We start from the raw sequence: 23669 nt of genomic DNA on the forward strand, positions 1-23669 counted from the left end.
AAATAACAGTCTGTGGGATGGCAGAGTTCAGAGGCAATCGCCTCAAGGATAAACCTGAGCCTTAAAGGGTAGGGCTGTGGAGGTGAGTGAGGCATTGCCTACATCTTTCACCTGGAAGTGACAGACCTCGAGTTGTCTATCTGTACTCACTGAAACTGAGTGGGAAAGGAAGAGTAGCAAGAGACAAGACTGAAAAACATATGGGCAGAAGCCAAACTGAGAGCCTTGGGAACATTTTAGAGAATTTGGACCTCATTACAAAGGCAATAGAAGAAGCTTAAGCAGGATGTGTTACAATCAGATTTCATTTCCAAAAAAATAATCCCTCTGATGACAGAGTGAAGAATGAATTGAAGAGTCTGTTGTATTCATACAGGCGGCCAGGAAAATGCAGAGGCCTGGTCCAGAATATGGCAGTAGGGAAAGAGAAAAGGAAAACCCCTCTAGGAATTCACAAACTCAGAAACAAAAACACAGTGCATTTCTGGATGTAGAAAGTGAAGGAGAAAAATAACACCTATTGTTAGTAGTTTACAAAGAGCAGCCTTCACAGCTGAAGGCTCGATAAAGATAATATTTTCTTAAAACAGACTTGAAAACTGGCTCAGCAGAAAGATGAGAAGTTTCTGCATTTCGGCATCTGTTGAAAGCTAATTCCATTAAAACCTGAAAAACTCTTCACTTGAATCGGTGCTACACTCAGAAAGTGAATGTAAATGTCCTAATTTGGGGAACTGCTATTTTCAACTTAATTCTATCCACATGGTGGGAGGTGTCATGGTGTATTAGTGGTTCTGAAAAGTCCAGTTTGGCGAGAATACTGAAAGCAAATGAGAAAAGTCATATAATTAAAGCTAGGGTTTTTTGACAGGGCCCAGGCTACGAAGGGTTTTTTGACCACATTAAGAATTTTGGATTTCATCCTAGAACAATGGAAAACCATTAGGAGTGCTACTAAGTGGAATGCCATGAGTAGAGTTGCAGTTTGAAAAGACCACTCTGACTGCAAAGTGGAGAGCTCCTCGGAGCAGGACAAGAGTAGATTATTAGGAATTATGTTTGGGAATAAGAGGACATCTAAATGTATGACAACTTAAACAAAGAACCTTTGTTGTTCTTGCAGAGTGAGGTGTCCGAAGGGAAGCAGCAGTTGCGTTGGTTCACCAGTTTTGTGGGGTTTTTGTTGTTGTTGTTATTGTTGTTTTTATCACCATAGTTTTTAATGAAGAAATTTGTTTAACATTGTAAAGGAAAAAATGGGGACGGGTTGGCAAAATCTTAGCAGCAAAGTGGTTAAACAATTTGAAAAGATTAACGCACGAACATTAAAATATTAAAGCATATGTGTTACATATAAAATACAGTACAGAACCAGGACTTGTACTATACTGATTAGTGCTTAATGGAAGAAATGATTTAATTTGTTCTTCCCAGAAGTATATACACAGTTCATTTCCACAGCATAGTTTTGGCCTTTCTATCATAGTTGTTTAGTGATCATGCATTGTCGGCTCACCTGAGCATCACTAGATGCAACAATGGAGCAGGAAAAATAAGAAGGGCATAGAACTTGAGGGACTTTCTTAGAAGCCCCACACAACCACTTCCACTTATAGCTCATGGGTCAGAATCTTCACATGCCACTCCATTTACTCTACTAAAGATAGTAGGGAATGTAGTTTTTAGTACATTGACAACCCCAACAAAATCGGAGACTGTTGATACAAAATATAATTATAATAATAACAATAATGGGTAAGCGCCTGCAGCCAGGAAGAAGGAAATATTAGTGCAAAAAACTGGTTTTGTTGCTCAGATTAGTGATGGCGGTGAGAGAAAAAGATGTATTCTGGAAATAATTGTAGGTAGAAGTATTAGGAATTAGTTCTGGATTTGAACCTAGGGGGATGATGAAGACGTTATCAAGGATGACTCCTACTTTCCGGTTCATGTGACTGAATGATTGATGGATCCGTCACATACATGCAGGGAACGCTGGAAAAGGACCAGGGTTTGAAGAATGAGGTAATAGGTTCAGATTGAATACGTGTTGAGTTTAAACTAGTTTGCAAACATATCACTGAAAATGTTTAATAATTAAATTTATGGGTCTGAAGCTCAGAAGAGAGATCTAGGCTGGAAATATAAGTTCTGGAGTCATCGGGGTATGGACAATTCCTACGTTACCCAAAGTACAAGACATACAGACAAGACACAGAGTGCAGTCATTCACAATCACTGATCTGATGCCTGGGGACTGAACCAGCTGGGAACATGTTTCTGTTGTCGCTGTTGATAATGTTGTTGCTTTTAGTCTAGTGACGATAAGCTTTTGAGGATAAAGACCATGCCTAATTAATCTTTCTATCCACAATGACTGACCCATAGTAAATAACCAATAAGTGAGAGGAATAAAGAATGAACCGTAGTCAAATGGCCAACCAGATAAGTGCTTTTGAGTGATACAAACAACATGCTATGGAAATTAAAAGGGATAGAAATTTTATAGTTGGTTGAAAGAATGAAGAAAAGATTTATGGTTTTGACAAATGAATTTAACAACATAAATGTGACCTTTGTAGTACTTGAACTTGCTCATTGATGAGATGGGGCTATTGGAGGGTGTTCCACTGGAAGGAATAGCATTAGTAAAGCCATAGAACAAGAAAGGACTGGACTTGTTGAAGGAGAGAATTAGTCTAACTTAAAGTCTAGGTTACATATAAGTATATTAAAAGTAGATAATATGATAAGGGTAGATTGTGGCCATGTTATAGAAACCCTGGAAGCTGGAATGTAGAGTTTTTATTTAATTCACTAAGCAACATGGAGACACAAATCTTTTAAAGCAAGAAATCTTGAATCAATCTAAAATGCACTTAAGAAAATGTATTTTGCCTGACTTCTTAATTATAATCTAAAAACGAATACAGATTTAACATATTCTCTTTTTTTCCAGAAAGGAAAATGAGGACCCTAGGTAGAAATTTTTAGGAGGCTGGTTTTAATGAAAGTACCAACAGCTGTAGTGGACACTGTAGTAGTAATAACTTTTTAGAAACCTTTAATTATAAAATAAAACATTCAGAAACACAAAAGAAATGTAGTTTATAGATTATCTCATTGAATCCTCACAACAATCTATTAGTTAAATAATAGTACTGTCCTTATTTTGAGATTTGCCCGAATCCATTACCCTAATAATTTTTGGAGCCAAGATTCAAACTCAGGCTGTTTGACTCCAGATCCTCTGCTGTGAGCCTCTGTTGTAAATTATGTGCCTGACTGAAAAAACAAAACAAAAGAAAAACAAAAAACAACAACAACAACAACAACAAAAACAGCTAATATTTGGAGCTGTCCAACAGCAACTTTGGCTGCCCTAGGAAACAGTAAGCTGGAAATGTTCATAGAAAACTTGAATGATCATTGTAAGAGAAGTCTGTTTTAAAGGGATTCCTAAACTTAGAAATAGTTGGACTAAGAAGCCTTATTTCTTTCAAATGTCTAGATTCCTTAACATCCCCTTGAGAAAGATAATTTAGAAGTATAAATAACAACAAAAAAAGGAAAGTATTTCTGCCCAGATATAACAAATGTGTTTTTTGCAGAAATAGTCTCCAAATACTGTTTTTTCTTTTGCTTAGTCATTGTTTCCTCTTAAAGTTCTGCATGGGAAAGGTGATAGCAAAATTCCATAGCATTGGACTGTTGCTTTCGTAGAAACAATAGGTATTTAAAAGGTACAAAAACATACTACTATGTTTAAGTACCTCACTTTAAAAATGTTACAAGATGGGTATTGTTTTCATTGTTTTCAAGTCTCCACAGTTGGGTGAGACTGCTCCAATTATCTGAATGCCAATTGCTGAGTTATTACCTTGTAATGGCTTGCCATTTGCTTTGTAATCTATCATAGTCAGGGACCACCTCTTTTAAAATAGTGCCAGTGACAAGTAGTAATAACCTCTAGTAATTATCATTTTGGTATCCTTATTCTAATCAATTTATATCATATGAACCATAAATTTGAGTTGGATTTTCTTTTTAAAGTTTTGCTAGTCAGTAGTATTTTACAAACAACCCCAACTATTGTTTTTAATTTCCTTTAAATAGAGCCACCTCATATCAATGGATCTGAAGAACCAATAGAAATATCAGTGATTGTTAATAATCCACTTGAACTTACCTGTATTGCTTCTGGAATCCCCGCTCCTAAAATTTCCTGGATGAAAGATGGACGGCCCCTTCCACAGACGGATCAGGTACAAACTCTTGGAGGAGGAGAGGTTCTTCGAATATCTAGTAGTCAGGTAAGTTCAAAGTTCATACGATTATTTTACCCTAGGTTAAACTTCTCACTTGCTAATATAAGAGAAATGTTGGAGAAACTATTTCTTCTAATCCAAATATATCACAGATCTCTGTAAATCTAGCAAGGGTAGATTGATTCTATGATATATGTGACTGGGTAGACACTTACAAGGTAACATGACTAAAAAAGAAGAAATGGCATTGTCATATTAAACATGGAAGAAAGCAGGACACATTAATTTTTGCAGGTTTTCACAGTGCAATAAGTGACAGTATATTTCCTGAAACTCTTAATTTGTGTCAGGTAGCCCTTTACGGACTAGCAAAAAGCAATTCAACATACATTCATATGAAGCCTCAAAGAGCACTGTTGATCTCCAAAACGAACTACCAGACATGAAAATCGGAAGAGACACAATTTTTCAAAATAAGAACAATTCAATAAAATTGACTTCTTTTATGTTGTATTTAAGGAAATTATTCAGGAATATATTAAAAGAAAAGTATGTCTGAGCTCTGTCTTATGTAACACTCTTCTGTTCTATTAACAAAGGCAAACCTTATGTTACAAATATTATCTGTCGTACCCCATTGCCCTCATCTGTAAACTGAGGTTAAAAGTAGTAACAATGTCTAACTCATCTACTTGGGGATTTAGAGATAATCTAACATGACGTGCTTAGTCGGATGCCACAGGCATGGAGTGAGGCTAAAATCGAGTTAGAAAGAATTGTTGATACTGCTATGATTGTTATTATAGTCATCATCCCTTTAAAAATAGAATAATACATCATTTAATCATATTTCATGTGCGTTTTCACTGAGGAAAGAGGAAGGAAAGGGAACTAGAAAAAGAGAGCTGAGGATTATAAATTGTGTCAGTCCTATGTTCACCTATGGACTCTATCACACTTGTGACCTTCATAACAACTCTGTGAGGTGATGTCTTAGCCCCAGTCTACCAATCCAGAAACAGACCCAGAGAGAGTAAGTACTTGCCCGCCAAGGACTTACCGCTGCTCAGAGATGGAGCTGGGTCTCAATCCTGGGTCTGGTTCCAAAGCTTAGCCAGTGGAACAAAGCACAGTTCTTCTGTCTAACAGCAAGGAGAGCACACTTTCCGTTCCCGTCTTCTCTCCATCAAACATTGCCTTAGCCCAGAGAAAACACGAGTCAAACTATCAGACCACTTTCTGAATCAAAACCCTTGAATGTTATAAGTTCAACAGACCAAAACGAAAGCAAAAGAATGTTGTATGAAGACAGGAAAGTATGTGGAATTGAAATCATAAATGTAGAAAGGAATCGTAAATATAAAAGAATCATGGTAAATAAAGCTTGAGGGGAAGATTAAAGTTACTTTACGGTAGGTCTTAAATGAAAGAATGAAAAGTTGGGTTATAACCCAATAAGACAAAGATTCCATAGAGTGTTAAATGGTGACCACATGTTCTAGCTATCGTAGCGGATACAAACATAACATATAAGACATTTCTCAGCCTTCAAGAAGTTTCCACTTGTCTAGGAGAAATAAAACTACGTGTATGATAAAATTAGGAAAAGAAATAACAAAACCATTAAAAACATTATAGAAGTGAAAAATTAAATATTATCAAGTACAAAGACTATTCCTGTTTCCTCTACTCCTCTGGGTTTTCATAGCATTTTGGACACATCTCTGTTATGGCACTTACTAAATTATATTTTACGTATTTGAACTTTGGCTTTTATATATATATGTGTATATATATATGTGTGTGTGTGTGTGTGTGTATATATAAAACATATAGTTTGCCTGTCACATAATGTCTGTTTTACAAATTCCAAATTGTGTGGTAGAAACAAAAGTTTCCTAAGACATCTTTCATCAAACACTTGTCTGTGATTTATTCCAAAGAGGGAAAAGTTCTATGACCAAATTGATTTGGAAGACTTTACGTACTGTACCTTCTCCTCCTTTGTGAGCCATAATGCATGTCAAGAACTGCAAAATTTTATACTAAAAAAATGATTCACTATAATTTTTGAACTCTATTAATGGAATATATTTTAGAAAATGTTGCTACAGATAATGACTACTGATATCCCGAAGGGCATACCTTGTCAGGAAATAGTTCTTTAAAGAGGCAAGATTTAAGAGTAGTCATTAATGATCGTTCAACTTTGGCTAAGAGAAAACATCATTTGGGAATAAATTGAGTTGGTAGGCAAGAGTTGACTTTCAGGGGTTTTAACGATATGATGAGAAATTCAGAAATTATTCTCTAGGCAGTAGCACATCATTTTAAATTCTTAATTGAAGGACTGTGTGAATACCATTCTTCTCAAGCTGTGTTTAAGTATTTTTCCAAACATACTAACCTTAACGTACGGGTCTTAAATTTTTTCAAAGGAGTTTTTGCAGCCTAGCAAAAAGTTTTTCCATAACCTATAAAATCAGTTTTGAATATAAGAATTTAAAAATTCCCAATATACTAAACATGTTCAAGTAGTAAAATAAATTCAAACAAGATATTCTACTTTTCCAAAATACATTTTTCACAGTAATAAAAGCATCTATTTTCCGAAGTGTACTTTATATGTACATAAGCATGGGCCATGTTAACACAACATCAAACATGAATGAAGACTAACGCTTCCAGTGGAAACTGCATGAGGATTTTTAAAGAACTGCTTCTGGTTTTAGTTAGAAAATAGTAGATTTTGCTATCCGTCTGATCCTATTTACAGCCAAATTACATAACATAGCCCTTTTGTTTCACCACATATATCAAAAGTAAATTCAAAATATGGTATTAATGTGCTTTATGTAAATGACCTGGTATTTTATTTAATTTTTTTTCATGAAGGCTCTGATTGAACTTTTCAGTCTACAATTCAAATCTATAAGTTCTTATTTCTTCAAAAACATTGAGTATTTAATCTGTCATGTGTAGTGCTAGGTCCTATATATATGTGTCTTTTCTGAGATCATTAAATATACTTAACATGCAAACATTCTGAGATCAAATATTGAAACCCTGTTAAAATGTAGATTTACATATAATAGAGATGCCAAGCAATGCTTGCTATCAGAGTGCAAATCACAAATGTTAAAACAGTTTATTAAAATTTAATTATCATGCAATCTTAATGAAATCTTGCGTTGTGTGACACATTTAAATTCTTTCTAGTGGTTATTTATTCTCATCACCAAAACCAACATGATAACACTGTGTAATTCACTTATTCGGATTTTGTAGGTGGAAGATACGGGAAGATATACATGCCTGGCATCCAGCCCTGCAGGAGACGATGATAAAGAATATTTAGTGAGAGTGCATGGTAAATTTGGCAAAGTGTTCTGCAGTCCATCATATCCTAATACCTAATTAGAAGCCATAAATATGGAACATGGAGCAACTCCATAGCAATTCATAATATATGTTTATACGTTAGGAGATACATGTTTTGCAAATCTGATTCTTTTATTTGACTGATCCATTGCTTTTCAGGAATAGTTCAGTGGGCTTGTTATTTGTTTTGTTCCTGCACAAATAATCATATTTATTGATTTAAAATCATAGACTATAAATTATGATAAAAATATAATAAAAATTATCTCACCACAGGGAAAAATCACAAGATAAGACCATTTTGCATATTAATATTTTGTTACAGAAATGCAATCGTACAGCATATAGTATTCAACTTGTTTTTAATCTCACTTGATGGTATGGTGAACATGTTTTCATGTCAAAAAATACATTTTTATAAAATTATTTTTTAGTGATTACATAGTATTTCATTTAATGAAATGCCATCATTTATTTAATTCATTCCCTATTTTTGTTTGTTTAGGCTGTTTCTGTATTTTCACCAATATAAGCAACACTGTTATAGACAACCTTGTGCATACATGTTGACCTATTTTCTTAATTATTTTATTTTGATAAATTTCTGTAAATGAAATTTCTTACTTGTTTACACACACACACACACACACACACACACACACACACACACACACACATTTAAGGCCATATTACTTTCTAGAAAAGTTGGGCCAGTTAGTTAGACTCGGGCATAAAAATGGGAATTACTCTTTATGGAAAGGAAAATTTAAAAAACTAAACAGAAGCTTTTTATCTCACTCTCAGCTTAAATGACTAAGCAGTGCAAACTGCAGGGGTTGTGTAATATAGGAGTGCTCTCCCCCTGTCAGCCCTAAACACAAATTAGACCTGCCACTGATTGACATGTAAATTGTGTATTATGAGTTACACTAAAAAGATACATTTCTGCATATTAAGAAAAAATAGATATCTCTGTATATTTAGATGAACAGACCCTAATTTAATAGTTTTTAAGTCTCCATGTTCAGAGAAAATCATTACCCAGTGCATTTCTGGACATGGAATCCCTTCTTTTTGCCGTAGTTGCTTTACCTGTTAAATGGTGATATTGATGTGATTATATTACTTATCCTTTCATTCATGTGGTTGTGGGAAGAATTTTGTCACTTAATGTATGTGAAAGTATGGAGTAAAGTAAAAACACATGCCACTATTTGTAATCATTCGTACTATAAATTCAAAGAGTAATGTTTTAAGTTTATGCGTTTTATTGCGTATAACAGAACCAACATTTGTTGAACTATTTTAATTCAGACCATTTTACATCTCGTTTATTGAAAGCCTATTACATATTTGTTCTCACACCCAGTACCACCCAATATTGCTGGAACTGATGAGTCCCAGGATTTCACTGTGTTACGGAACAGACAAGTGACACTGGAGTGCAAATCAGATGCAGTGCCCCCACCTGTAATCACCTGGCTTAAAAATGGAGAACGGTTACAGGTAAATCTAAGTTCCACAGATTCATTTTGAGGAAAAAAAAAAAAAATCATCTATGGAGTCTTTGTTAGGTAGACAAAACCAAACAGCACCAGGCTACTAGTTATTTAACATTGCAGAGGTGGGTACAGGGTCCTTTGATGGGCCTCTTTCTTTTCTCAGTCTTTAATAGGGTAGTTAGCAACTGGTTCTGGGTCAAACAACAGGTATTTTGATTCAGATACTCTGTAAATTGGCCTTAGTATGTATCTCCTGGAACCCACGGATTAAAGTTGGATTTGAAACACTCAGCTATTTCTTTACTTGAGAGAGAAGAAACCTTCAGAGTCTCAAAAGAACTGACCTGTCCTGCCAAGTCTCTACAGCAAACCTGTTCCTAAATTTCCCTGGATGTCAAGGGTAATTGAACTATCATGAGTCTAGAACTGGTGTTCTGGAAGAACATATCACTGACTCTCTAAAGCTTCCCATGCTCAGCTGATAACTGTCTGTTGTCACTGAGCCTGACAGCCCGGGCTCCTAAGTAGTCTTTTAGGGTTGGCTCGGTCTTGACTTTGAATGTTCTTCTAATTGTCCTTATGCTAGTAGTTATCTTGTTTTCCCTCCTTTGTTCTTCCTCATCCTGTTAGTTGGTATAGCCTATTATGGTACACTGTGCCTTATTATAAAAGATGATGTCCCCTAACACCTAAGGCAGAAAGACTTCCACCACCAGCAAACCACACCAATCACCAAACAGAGAGAGATTGGATTCTGAGAGTGAGTTACATGTTAAATCATCATGTATATCACTTAACCCTCAGTGTTGTGCCTCAGTTTCTCTATTTATTGTGTGCTTGCTATATAATACTAGGTGCTGTGATTGCTACTGAGAGTAGTCTTAACTCTCAAGGAGCTCACAGACTGTTTGAAAAGATACAGAAGTAAATCAGATTATACAGTGGATAATGCTGATAAATTATATGTTAAAGAGATGTATGGCATTTTATGGAAAGACAGAGAAGAAGCAAGTCACTCAGGCTTAAGGGTAAGGAACAGCCTGGGGAGCCTCTTAGAAAGGGTGAATTTGTTTTTAACTGATGGGTACATGTTGGGTAAGAAAGAAGGTAATTTCAATCACAGATAATGGCATGTCCAAAGCCATGAGAGGAAAAGTAGCTTAGTACAGCTGAAGTAGAACTTGATGAAAATTATTTGATAGATTCCCCATAGATTTCAGGATTCAGGTTAGACTGCCCAGCTTAGCTCACAAGGCCCTTCATGCATAGTCTTGCCTCCCAGGTGTTCATTTCACTCTAGTCCATTCGGTGTTCATGTAGCAACTGAATGAATGGAGAAGTTTACGCTAATCCTAGATGTGACCAATTGATGTGGCTATTAGGACAGAGTGAGTTTCCCAGTTGTGGGAAAATAAAGATGAGTTCAGGTTTAGATGTTTTGAGTTTGAAATACGTTTACACTATCCAAGTGGAGATTCTAAAAAGCATTAAGGAATATGGGTCCATAATTCATAAAAAAATTTTGATTTGGTAGTCCCCATGGTAGAGCATGTTATTGAAGCCTTAGGTTTGCATTAGGTCGGCCAGAAAGAAAGATTACAGTGTGAAGCCCAGTGTATGAGACTAAAGCCTAAGGCAATATTGACAGTTGCAAGGTGAGCAAAGGAAGAAGAGAAAATGAATGGGATTGAGAAGGAGGACTCGAAGAATAGAATAAACCATAGGAGAGCTTGGTGTCCTGAAAGCCAAGGAAAAGGGAAGGCGTGGTTAACCAGCCACATTAGGATACAAATTAAGTTGTGTCCTTTGGCTTTGGCAATACACGGAAGTGACTAAAGATCTGAACAATGGTTCTTTAACAGAGCCATGAAAGTAGAAGACAGGTTACAGTTGTTAGGGGTGTTAAGAGGAAGTAGAAATAATTGTGGACTATTTGTCTAAATATAACAGAGATTCATACATGTTTATTTAATGAAAGAGATTGATGATGTAGGAGAGAGAGAAAGAGAAATTTATAAGGCCAAGTGCGTTGGATGGGAAAGGAATGGTACCCTGGTCACAGGTGAAGAGATTAGCCTTGGACAGAGGACTGACCTTTTCTCACAGAAATGGGAACATAGAAATGACGACTGTGTTTGTATATGAGAGGAGAGGAGAAAATTGCAGGCCTGGGGCTTTGATTTTCGCAGTGGAGTAGGAAAACAAGGTCACCAGACGAGAATGAGGTTCTCTCTGAGGAAAGAAGTCGACTTTGGAAGAATCACTGATGGTAAATGGGAAGAGAACCAAAGAAAATTGTAGTAAGAGTTAGTAAGTTAGCAGAATTTAGTGATGTTTATAGAAGAAAGATATAAAAATCAACTCTGAAAATTTTTGTTAACCTAAAGCTCCGCTATGCCTACATGAAAATTCAAATATGTTTCAAAGAACTTGCCATGAATGTTTAAGAAATCACTTATTCTCATCAGAGGTTAAAAAAAAAAAAAATTATCACTAATAACCCCTAGAAAAAAATCTGTGGACTTTTAAAATAAATGGACCTGACTGCATATTTTAGTGTGAACAACTTTTTTCATTAGAAATATATACCTACCTGGGACAGAGTCTATATGATAGAAAAGTCTTATTTGGGCTCTTTCTGAAGTACCGTCTTAGACACAACCAGAAAATATCAGTCTATGATGCTACCTGGCATTTCTTAATAATTATGAGCATCATTCATTTAAATTTATATTAGGTTGGTGCAAAAGTAGGTGAGGTTTAAAAGGTTAAAAAAAAATTGCAAAAGCCACATTTCTTCTGCACCAACCTAATACAAAATTATTTGTTTATTACTATTTCCCCAATTGGACTAAATAGCACAGTTTAAATTTAATTGTCTCTATATTTTCATCATTCTTAGTTCCATGTCTGGATACAAAATAAATGCTTAACAAACATTTTTAGACTAAAATCATTTATTTACTTATTTTTAAAAAGGTAAAGAATAATTGTTTTCTATAAGTTAACCAAAGTTACATTAATTTACTAATCAGGAAGCTTTCAGTTGTAAGTGACAGAATTCAAACTCAAACCAACTTAAATGAAAAAGAAAAAAAGAGGTATTTATTAGTTACAATATATGAATTTAAGCTTACGCATTGCTAGATCCAGAGGCTCTAATCATGTAATTAAGCATCTGTGTGCTTCCTTCGAATCTCAGGTCTGCTCGAGTTTTAAGAACAGGCTGTGTCCACGTGGTAATAAGACTGCCACCAAGCTTAGGTCACCAGTGATTCTAGTGAAAAAAACCGTGCCTTATTCCCCAACACTTGCAGCAAAGTCCTGCAGAGGGCGCTATGTGCCCAACCTCAGTCACAGGACCATCCTCCCTCCAGTGGATCATTGTGGCCAGGAGAACTGGGGACATTTATTATGCCCTTGCCTTAACCACACTCATAGAAATAGTTTCTAAGGGTTTTTGAAACTAAGATAATGGTGGGGGAAGCAGACAAAGCATACTGAAAGACAGGCACTATACAGTTCACTGTAATTTTGATGTTATAAAGTAATATTTTATTTCCTTTTCCTGTCGTTTTCGTGATAAATTGTCCTTGCTGAATCCAGGCAACACCTCGAGTACGAATCTTATCTGGAGGGAGATACCTGCAAATTAATAATGCAGATCTAGGCGATACAGCAAATTATACCTGTGTTGCCAGCAACATTGCAGGAAAGACTACAAGAGAATTTTTTCTCACTGTGAATGGTAAGAAAAATTAAGCATTGTTTCACAACTTAAAAATTTAGCTAAGGGCTTTCTAAGAGATGAGCACACTAAATTAATTGTGGTTATCTTATTTCTTTTGAAAAAGACAACATATAGTATTTGTATTATAGCTATATTCAAATTCACTTAATTTTAAAAAATAAATAAAGATACATTACTCTATCTTAGAGGATAATACATATCCATTTGGTAGGCATATCCTGATGTTCTGTGTCATTCAGATCAGCGCCATTAAGGAAGTTAATACCCTAAATCTCCAGATAACAATCGGCCCATTATTTAGTTCACCTTTAGTGATATTGGTGTTTGAGTACACATGTGCTAGACAGAGACTGTCTGTAATTTTCTCAAATATAAAATCTAAACCCTAAAATTTGCCAAATTTCAGGAAGATAATACAGACTTTTCCTTAAAACAGTCCCTTTGGCTTTTTAATATATGAAACTTCACAGGATATTGGGTGACCCACACAACTAATATCTCTGATACTAAAATTAAAATTCAGGTTTTGTATTCCCATATGTACTCAATGATTAATAAAATACATGCTCTGAAACTTGCATGATTAATCACAGATGTGCTTTTTTTTTATAACAGCCCACTTTCTGTTCTTTATTTAAAGTGAAGTTGTGCCAGTGTTAACATTCTCTGACCAATATTTGGCCAAAGAGAAATAAGACATATCATCTTGAATTTGCATCAGACCAGAACTGATTTTTATTCAAGCCTCTCTCATAGAAAGCCAGATTTCACACACCATATCAGGGATTTAAAGCCCCCTCTCCCCATCTACTCTGTATTTTTAAACACAGAGTATCTTGAATAAGTTTTTAGGAATTAAATCCCAATTCTATTTATAGTAACCTGAATTAGCTGTGGGCAACATTAGATATTTGACTCCAAGCTCACCTTGTGTGACTTCAGAGTCACAGTTCAGGCTGTTGTATAAATGAAGTTTTCCATATGCATCTCTTGTGCAGTGCCTCCGAGCATAAAGAGTGGCCCCCAGAGTCTTGTCACTCACTTAAATAAGTCAACTGTTTTGGAATGCTTTGCTGACGGTGTGCCAACCCCAAGGATAACGTGGAGAAAGGATGGCGCTATTCTCTCCGGGAATCACCCAAGGTAACGGTGCTGGAAAGGATGACAAATACTGTAAGAACTGAAACACAAATCCTTGAATCTTTTTTCCAATGAATTATTTTGGTCTTGTTATGTTTAGAATGAGTCTTTTCATCTTCATATAGAATCAAAACATAGTATTTTAGAAGCCTAATTCCTAAGATTTATATCCAAAACAGAATGATGAGAATCCATCTATGATCACAAGGCCCATCTGCTGTGCATCTTTGCAGAATATCCCCCTTTCCCCCCACCACCAATTGTCAATTTCTGAAGCAGGAAAAAGACTAAAAATGGATTTAACTAAGTCTTTAAAAGTACTGTCAGTCAAAATGTGAATTATCAGCCAAGGCTGATTCAGGGGATTTCATTGGTGGTCTTTTTTCTAGATACTCCATCTTGGAAAATGGATTCCTTCATATCCAGTCAGCACATGTCACTGATACTGGGCGATATTTGTGTATGGCGACCAACGTTGCTGGAACAGACCGCAGGCGAATAGATTTACAAGTCCATGGTAAATACAGTTTTATGAACAATGTCCAAGCTTTGAGTCACATGTTCTTTGATAGCCTAAACCTGTAAGGTCATAAAGACCCTGATATCCAGGGCTGTTTAAATGTACTAAAATATATTATAAATAGTGAAGACCCGTGATTTCTCCTCATTATGAATAGCACCATCACAACACTATTTAAATTCACAGAACTGGATTGTTTTCGTAACTAGAAGCAAGTTACCAATGATTAATTTCAGTTCAGCAGAAATACTTCAAATGGCATACTATTTGCTGAATGTATTTCCCTCTTATTTGATGACTTTGTTTTAGTTCCTCCATCGATTGCTCTGGGTCCTACCAACATAACTGTAACAGTAAATGTTCAAACTACTCTGGCTTGCGAGACTACTGGGATACCAAAACCATCAATCAACTGGAAAAAAAATGGGCAGCTACTTAATGTGGATCAAAATCAGAATTCATACAGGTAAGGAATAATATAATTGAAAAATCCCACCTACTATTTAGAAGAATATTTTTTAAAGAATTAACAGTCTGAAAAATTTGTATATCAAAAGGATATATTTTTTTCTTAATATGGAATTCGTTTTCCAACCTGAAATATTTTTCTGAATCATAGATGCAACTTTTCTATACATAAGCCCTGTGGACAACTGCTAGTGAGGTTTACAGGATTAGATTTCCATTCTGCTGTATTTTTCTGGCACCTTTTGGAATTTTACCATGGATGAAAACATGATTTGGTGAAAAAGAAAAACAAGCTTTAGTTGTAGGATAAAAATCAAATTTTGTACCTTGAAACACAACTTAGGCATTTGGCACCATATGTAAGGAGAAAAAACAAACAGCATTTTCTCCAATTTTTGCATTCCTCTGGCTTTACTGGCATCATATGCTCATAATATGACAACGCATGTTTTTTAAAGGTTAACCTTTAAGTCACTTGGAATTTCTGATGCTATAGATGAGCATCACTTTTTGTATTTCAATTAAGTTACTAGATAGGAATCTTGTCAAAGGATTTGCCATATTACTAAAAAGCAATGTTGCCATAGATCTACATTGATAAAAATCTATTCTAATACACCAGGAAATATGAAATTAGGGGTGTCTCACTTGAAATGTCTATTGCTTCTCTCTCTTTCTCGCCCTTTTAATCTTTTGACATTGCAGTTTAATGTCTTGAAGGTACACACTATGCGGAAAATGTACACTGCCCTTCAATAAAAAAGCACGTCAAATATGTTCCCATTAAATCAAATTATTTCTACCCTATCAGTGCACAGTTTGAAGTAAGAAAACAGATGTTCTTATTTAGGTTTACTTTAAATAATGCATGTGTATTTACTAAACGTCCTAAACATTCGAAATGATCCAGGTCTCTTTTGTTTTGAATTGGTTAGCAGTTAAGGAAAATACTTACTGATAGATGTACTGTGCGTCTCCTAGGGATGCAACACATGTAAAGAAGTGTGAAGGAGGGAAATGTGCAAGACAGATAGACTTGTAGTTACCCACCCATCTGTCAATGCAAATAATCAAGTACCGACCTGTAAAGTTACTGTGAACTTTAGAGATAATTTACGTGAAGCATTTGAGATGGTGCCAGGAATATATTCAGTTCTCAATAAACAGTGGCTATCATCAGTGTTCTCCTTGCACTGTATTTCACTTAGGAGAGCATGGCTGACCATGCTATAAGCATTCAGAAAATGCAAGATTCTCCCTTCAGGCAATCCTGCTACTCAATCCTTCCTGTAAATGTCAAGGTTGAGGCCTTATTACCCAACTGCCATATAAACTTGAAGTCTGATACATGAAGTATCAGAGACATGATGCTAATTTTAATGTGAGGAAAGAGGTCCATTTCCCTCAATTCACAACCTAGCACCGTGTTGAACAAATTGGAAACATTTGTGAAAACTGATCATCGTACCTCATTGCTTTGACATCTTCTAGGCTCCTTTCTTCAGGTTCACTCATAATTATTTCCCCTTCTGTGGATGACACTGCAACCTATGAGTGCACGGTGACAAATGAGGCTGGAGAGGACAAGAGAACTGTGGATCTCACCGTCCAAGGTAGAACCATCTTAGTATGTAAACTGAAAGGGATTATAATGATATCATTTCATTATTCCAACCTCACAAAAGGAACTTTTTCCTCTTAGTTAACACTTACTCTCACTGTACAAAGATGTATGATCAGGCTTTGGAAATCTGTAAGGGTTGGAAACGTGTATTTTTGTTTACTTTTATTGTTATTGTTTTAGTTCCACCTTCCATAGCTGATGAGCCCACAGACTTTCTAGTAACCAAACATGCGCCAACAGTAATTACCTGCACTGCTTCAGGAGTTCCGTTTCCCTCAATTCACTGGATGAAAAATAGTATAAAACTGCTTCCCAGGGGGAACGGCTACAGAATTCAGTCCTCAGGTAAGGCCAGGGTTAGTGATTGCACATCTATTTGTTGGATTAACAATTAATGGGGGGCTTTTTTTACACCAAAACAAAAGAATAAAATAAAAATACACCTTCATTCCTGGACTTGGGTATCTGGAAAGAATTCAGTTAGAGTTGTTGGAAGGGGAACTGGGGAAAGAGAAAAAAAGTATGGAAACAAAATAATTAGTATCTAAGACTGATCTGAATATATTAATAATAAGCACAATCACTGAAATATTACATGCATATTTACTAAACCTAAGGTTTAACAAATTTACTTTTTGCCTTTGAGTGAACCACCCTTCTTCCACTGGCCAGACAGAATGTCCATTCGTTTAACCAACATTGAGTGCCTAAGATAGGCTATCGACTACACTAAATTTCTGAGGATGCACAACTAAAACAGGGTTATTATAATTTATAGGCTTTTATAATTTATCAGATAAGGTTTTTATAATTTATCAGATAAGGCTGAGTGCTATGACAGATAAATTTTGAGGGTGATAGTAGCCATCATTTATAAAAGTTACGTACTGAACAATTGGTAGTAGTGAAGAGAAAAAATAATTCAGCTAGGGGAAAGTATACATGATTCACATGGGTGTTTTTTAAAGCAGCTTGCTTGGGGAGGTACACCAGAGACAAATGAAAGCAACAACTGACATCTGAGGGTTTTATGAACTTGCATATAATTCTAAGGGAATTTGTTATTTATTCAATAGAAAGCAAATAATGGAAGATTTGTTCTTGGGATGGACCTTGGCTTTCAAAGCAAAGTATTTTTGCTATCTCAGAAACCTGTATAGATTGGTAGCAATTAAAATTGTAAAATATACCTTAACTGCCTTCAGCACAAAGTATTGTGCCAAGAAAACAATTTGTAACTTTCTCAAAATGTTAAAGAGTTACCATATGATCCAGCAACTCCATTCTTAGGTATTCACTCAGAGAAATGAAAACATATGTTCACACAAAGACTTGTATGCAAATGTTCATACAGCATAATTCTCAATAGCCAAAAAGTAGAAACAATTCAGTCGCCCATCGACTGGCGAATAGACAAACAAAACGTGGATAATCCACACGATGGAATTTTATTTAGCAATAACATAGATCAAAAATACTGACACATACTACAACACATGAAACTCAAACACTATGCTCGCAGTGAAAGACGTCAGACACAAAAGACTTCTGTACGATTCCACTTGTATGAAATGTCAGAAAAGACAAATCTATAGAGATAGAAAGTAGACTAGGGATTACCTAGGGCTGGGGTTGGGAGTGAGGTGTGATTGTAAATGGGATGAGATTTCTTTCTGGCATAATGGAAATATTCTAAAATTAGATTATGGTGAGAGTTGCACAACTCTGTAAATATACAAAAATCATTGAGCTGTACATTCAGTGGGTGAATTTTGTGGTATGTAAGTGTTGCCTCAATAAAGTTGGTAATAATGATTTTAAAAGTGCTATGCTAGGTACTCCAGGGGGCACAAGTTTGAATATAAGCCAAGCACCACTGCTATGGGGATGAAAACACAAACATCGGAGAGACATGGTTTATCGAACCAGAAAAACAGGATGCACTGTGCATGCAAACTTTTTCCTTTTTAGGAGCGATTGAAATATTTGCCACTCAATTAAACCATGCTGGAAGATATACTTGTATCGCCAGGAATACAGCTGGCTCTGCACACCGACACGTGACCCTTCGTGTCCAGGGTATGGAAGATTATTTACTCGTTAAAAGCTTGCTGTTGTTTTGTTTCGTTTGTCATATTTATTCTTGAAAGTTTGTACTGTCTAGAGCTATGAACCAAGTAATATTTTGGGGATATGAAAGCCTGGTAGATAATTCTTCCATAGACTAAAGAAGACCCACAAGTAACCATCCACACAATACAACCCTGAAATTATTTTTCTTCTTGAATTTTTATAATCTGTTTCTGCTTCTGGTCTTTTAATGGAGTTCTTCTCATGGGACAAAAAAAAAAAAAAAAAAAAGTAATATGGCCAATTTCGCTTTTCCCTGGGACAATCAAATCACTGATATTTTGGAATTCTGAATCTGGGCATGTTTGGCCTCATGGTCACGGGTGCCATTGCTTTTTTCTGTTGATTGGTTCTTACAGAGCCTCCATTCATTCAGCCTCAGCCAAGTGAACTAGACGTCATTCTAAACAATCCCATTTTATTACCATGTGAAGCAACCGGGACACCCAGTCCTTTCATTACTTGGCAAAAAGAAGGCATCAATGTCATTACTTCCGGTACGTACCACTGTTTCCACAAGAAAATCAAAGCAATACAGTGTTTTCTAATTCAGAAGTCAGTATGAGTTTTTGGGTTGTTTTTTTTTTTTTTTTTAAGAAAAATAAAAACTCTTCTCACTCTGCTTTTGTACTGTGATGTAGGCAAAAGCCATGCCGTTCTTCCTACTGGTGGCTTACAGATCTCCAGAGCTGTCAGAGAGGATGCTGGTACTTACATGTGTGTGGCTCAGAATCCAGCTGGTACAGCGTTGGGCAAAATCAAGTTAAATGTTCAAGGTACCTAAATAACAAATCACTATACCTTTATTGCAAAGATGTTTATAACCATGAATACCAAAATTCGCATATCTAAAATAATTATGCTGCTATAGTTCTCAACATTCTTAGTTTAGATCATCCTATTTGCTTCTCTGTTACTCTTGTGAAGAAAAAAAATTTGTTTGGGGAGGTTTTTTGTTTCTTTGCATTGTCTGTATAAGCAAACTGAAGCTTCTCATAGTAGTTTGAGCTTCTGTGAACCACTGTTGATACTCTATTCCATTGTAGCACATATTTAAGGTGATTTTTAAAAAACCATTCTCTCCAAAATACTACTTTGGATACATTAAGAAACACCGGATTGTAATAGCCACTTAAAAAACAAATTATAATTGCAATTAAACCAACCTGATAGGAAAAAATTATTCTAAAGACAAAACAGGTTTTCCTCAATTTTAACTGATATGTTCTTGATATAATTTTCATATCTTATGCATTGCTTTTGTGATGAAGTACACTAATAGGTGCTGAGCTACTGAATTTACCTTAGCTGATTTTGAATTTTCTTATAGTGTGATTTTCCTATGGTGAATGAATGATGAAAGTAGAGCTCACTTACCTGCAGATCGTAACCCTAATTTCTTTGTACTTTCAACAATTTTTTTTCAACAAATATTTATTGGGATAATAAGTGGAACTACATTGAACATGACAAACATGATCCTTCCCTTAGAGTGTGGAAAAAGAAAAAAACTAAACTACCAAGTAAATGAAATAATTATAAATTCAGATATATGCTATGCAGAGGAAGAAACAAAGTGCTGAAATGGAGAATAATGGGGAAATAAAGGGGCCACTTTAGATGAGGGGTTAAAGTAGCTTCCTTGAGGGGGTCCCATTTAAGCTTGACATTTGAATGATGAGCCAGCCGTGTAAAGGTGGCAGTGTCCCAGGGAAAGAAGACAGCATGTGCAATGGCTCCAAGGCAGGAAAGAGGCTGAAAAGAAGCATGCCAGAGGGGCTGGGCAGGGGTGAGTGACGGGAAGTCTGGCAAAATGGGAAGGGTATCAGAAAAGAAGACAGGGCCAAGGCGTGGAGCGCCCAAAGGACCATAGAAAGGTTAGATTTCCTTCTCTATGCAGCGGGGAGGCTTTTAAGCATTTAACCAAGATTCTGGTTTGGTTTTAGGAACAGCTCTTTTGCTGCGATGTAAATAATAGTTTAGAGAAAGGGCAAGACCAGAGCTGGAAGAATTATTAAAGTCATCCAGGGCAGGTATTGTGGTCTGGCCAGGAGTTGAGTTGGGGTAGCTCTGTGAGTTACAGATAAAAGTGATAGATTCAAAATATTTTTGAAGGTATAATTGCCATGATTGCTAATAAATTAGATTTGGGAGCTTAGGAAAAGGGAAGCATTAATTATGTTTCCTGGGCTTTGGGCTTGAGCTAATGAGTGGATGATAATGTCATGGGGACGGCAAGGAGAGGAACTGGTTTTGGAGGAAGGAAACCATGATTTAATTTCTGCGTAATCATGGTAAATGTGGAAAACTATTAGAAATCCTAGTAGAGATGTCAAGTAGAGAGTTGAATATTTATGAATTCAGAGCTCATGGGAGAAATACAGTCTGAGACACAAATTTGGAAGTATTATCAGTGTATTTCAGTCTACAAGACTGAGTGAGAATTTGGACAGAAAAGAGCTAAGGAGAAAGCCCTGGGATACTGCATTGTTTAGGGGTCCAAATAAAGAGAGGATGCTGGAAATAAAATACAAAGGAGAGGGCAGAGATGTCAGAGGAAAACTAGATGGGGACTAGGAGAGGAGAATATTTCAAGTGAGTGGGTAGCTTTGTTGAATGTAAACGAGAGGTCAGGTAGGATAAAGACCAAGACACGTTCATTGATTTTGGCAGCATAGAGGTCATAGAAAAGAACAGTTCCAGATTTTAGGGTTTGTTTGTTTGTTTTCACCAGTTGATTAAAAATATTGATATGAGCAATTATGGGACAAAGAAACACATTAAACAACTAATAGCATTTCAACGTGCCAAAAGCAACTATAGCTAACTGCATGCTCTAGAGATGTTAAAAATCCTGAATACCATCTCTCCTTGCAGATAGAGTATGTAATTGCAGGCACAAATTCAACCAAATAATTTCGGTTGATATAAATAATTTTAACATGCTTATTCATATTTTTTTCACAACGTGTTGACTTTATTTTACTCGTCACGATTAGTGTACCCTAAGATTTGGTCTCTGCCTGGTTGGCCATTTCTCCACAGCTTCTTCTGGAAACACAGCAGAGAGTTCTAGATCCCCAAGCCTTGCCAGGCACAGGACATCACTTGGATTAGTAAAGTTCTCGGAGATCTTGTTTCTGATTCCTTTTCTTAGCATGTGATAACAATGACTATCGTTGGCCTTGTGTCTCTCTTAAGCTTTCTTGAATGGGTGGTAGATGCTTCAGAGGACACACTTAAAGTGGTATTTTCACCATCATGGTGGTCTCTGAACTTGCACTGAAGGGGAGGGAACCATCCTCTGCTTCCTTTTTTATGTGCTTGTGACTGGTTGTTCCTGCTCGTGGTTGATTAGTCTCTCATACTTATTTAATGTATCTTTGTCTCAATAGACTATCCAGGCCAATACCTAAGCAGTAATCAGCCTATTGTAAACACTAGAAAGAGAAATTCTTATCATTAGCCCTTCCACAGTTTTCTGAAATGGGAAGAGTTTATGGGAAGAATTATTTTCGATGATTCATTCATTCATTCATTCAAATAATACTTCATTTAATACGGACACCATGCTAAGACACCATGCTAAGCACTATAAAAATGCTTGAGTAGAGTATCTTTGAGCAGTTGAATAATTTTCAAGCCTTGAAGAGGTCGATTTTGAAAATTTTAAGTAACTAAAGTGAATCACACAATACATGTATGTTAAAGAAAATGCCTCTGTCAACACAGCCTAAATTTTCTAGACACCCAATCACTCAGGAATATGTTTATGTCCTGATTTATAATTGATTATTGTTTACATTTGTTAACTACATAGAGAATAATTTTCTGAAATAAATTAAATGAAAGCAAACTATAGGGGCCCTTTGATGATATATGCTAAAGTCAGGATTTTGTTGCTTATCAATGTGACTTCATTTTGCTAGAGCAATACTGTAGTGTGTAAATCATGCTTTTAAGATGAAAGTTGAACTTTGTTTCTTTTAGTTCCTCCAGTCATTAGCCCCCATCCAAAGGAATATGTCATTGCTGTGGATAAGCCCATCACACTACCCTGTGAGGCCGATGGCCTCCCACCACCTGACATAACGTGGCACAGAGATGGGCATGCAATTACGGAATCAGTCCGCCAGCGCATTCTCACCTCCGGGGCTCTGCAAATAGCATTTGCTCAGCCTGATGACACTGGTCAGTACACGTGCATGGCAGCTAATGTGGCAGGATCGAGCAGCACAAGCACCAAGCTCACTGTCCATGGTAGGTGGTTTAACATAAACTATTTCAGTCTGCGACAATCCCATGGCAAAGAGAAAAGACAATGAAGAAAACGTATGATGGCAATCAAAACCATGCAAAGACAATAATTCAAAATCTGGAGTGTGTGTGTGTGTGTGTGTGTGTGTGTGTGTGTGTGTGTGTGTGGTGTAGGTACTTGCCCTTCCAATCTGTTTCCTGTAGGCTATTATTTATTTGTGTATTCACAGATGTGTGTGAGAAAGAGAGATGTTAATACTGTAGCCAAGATAATATGTTGTCAATAATCACCTCCTATTGTGATTATTGTGATCTATACTTTGGCTTATAAAAAGTCCGTTTGTGTTTTGACTCTTCGACTTCATTTCTCAAGTTGAAAGTCCTCTTGGCTCAAAACTAATCACCATATGACTTACATTATAAATATAGTGCAGATGTAATGAGAACCTGAGATCTATTTAATTCATTATTTTAAAGTAGCAAAATAATTACATGTATATTTTTAATTAAATTTGTTGGGTGACAATGGTTAGTAAAATTACATAGATTTTAAGTGTACAATTCTATAATACATCATCGACATGTCATATTGTGTATTTTTATAACAGGAAAAAAAATCACCTTTTTT

At 36.0% G+C, this 23669-nt stretch overlaps 1 protein-coding gene across 7 annotated transcripts in view; it reads left to right on the top strand.

Moving 5' to 3' along the window:
• The window catches only part of HMCN1 (hemicentin 1), a 667703-nt gene that overhangs the window by 589171 nt on the left and 54863 nt on the right, over positions 1–23669 (top strand). For all 7 annotated transcript variants that reach the window (XM_074322404.1, XM_074322402.1, XM_074322401.1 and 4 more), the window contains 13 exons: positions 4117–4313; positions 7557–7638; positions 9019–9155; positions 12758–12899; positions 13901–14045; positions 14432–14559; positions 14872–15028; positions 16522–16643; positions 16835–16999; positions 18626–18733; positions 19144–19281; positions 19426–19560; positions 22775–23044. In XM_074322404.1, coding sequence (XP_074178505.1) covers positions 4117–4313; positions 7557–7638; positions 9019–9155; positions 12758–12899; positions 13901–14045; positions 14432–14559; positions 14872–15028; positions 16522–16643; positions 16835–16999; positions 18626–18733; positions 19144–19281; positions 19426–19560; positions 22775–23044 — 1926 coding nt within the window. The remainder of the gene's footprint in view (positions 1–4116; positions 4314–7556; positions 7639–9018; positions 9156–12757; positions 12900–13900; positions 14046–14431; positions 14560–14871; positions 15029–16521; positions 16644–16834; positions 17000–18625; positions 18734–19143; positions 19282–19425; positions 19561–22774; positions 23045–23669) is intronic.

This window comes from Rhinolophus sinicus, linkage group LG17, assembly GCF_036562045.2.
Source record: "Rhinolophus sinicus isolate RSC01 linkage group LG17, ASM3656204v1, whole genome shotgun sequence".
NCBI classification, from domain to species: Eukaryota; Metazoa; Chordata; class Mammalia; order Chiroptera; family Rhinolophidae; genus Rhinolophus; species Rhinolophus sinicus.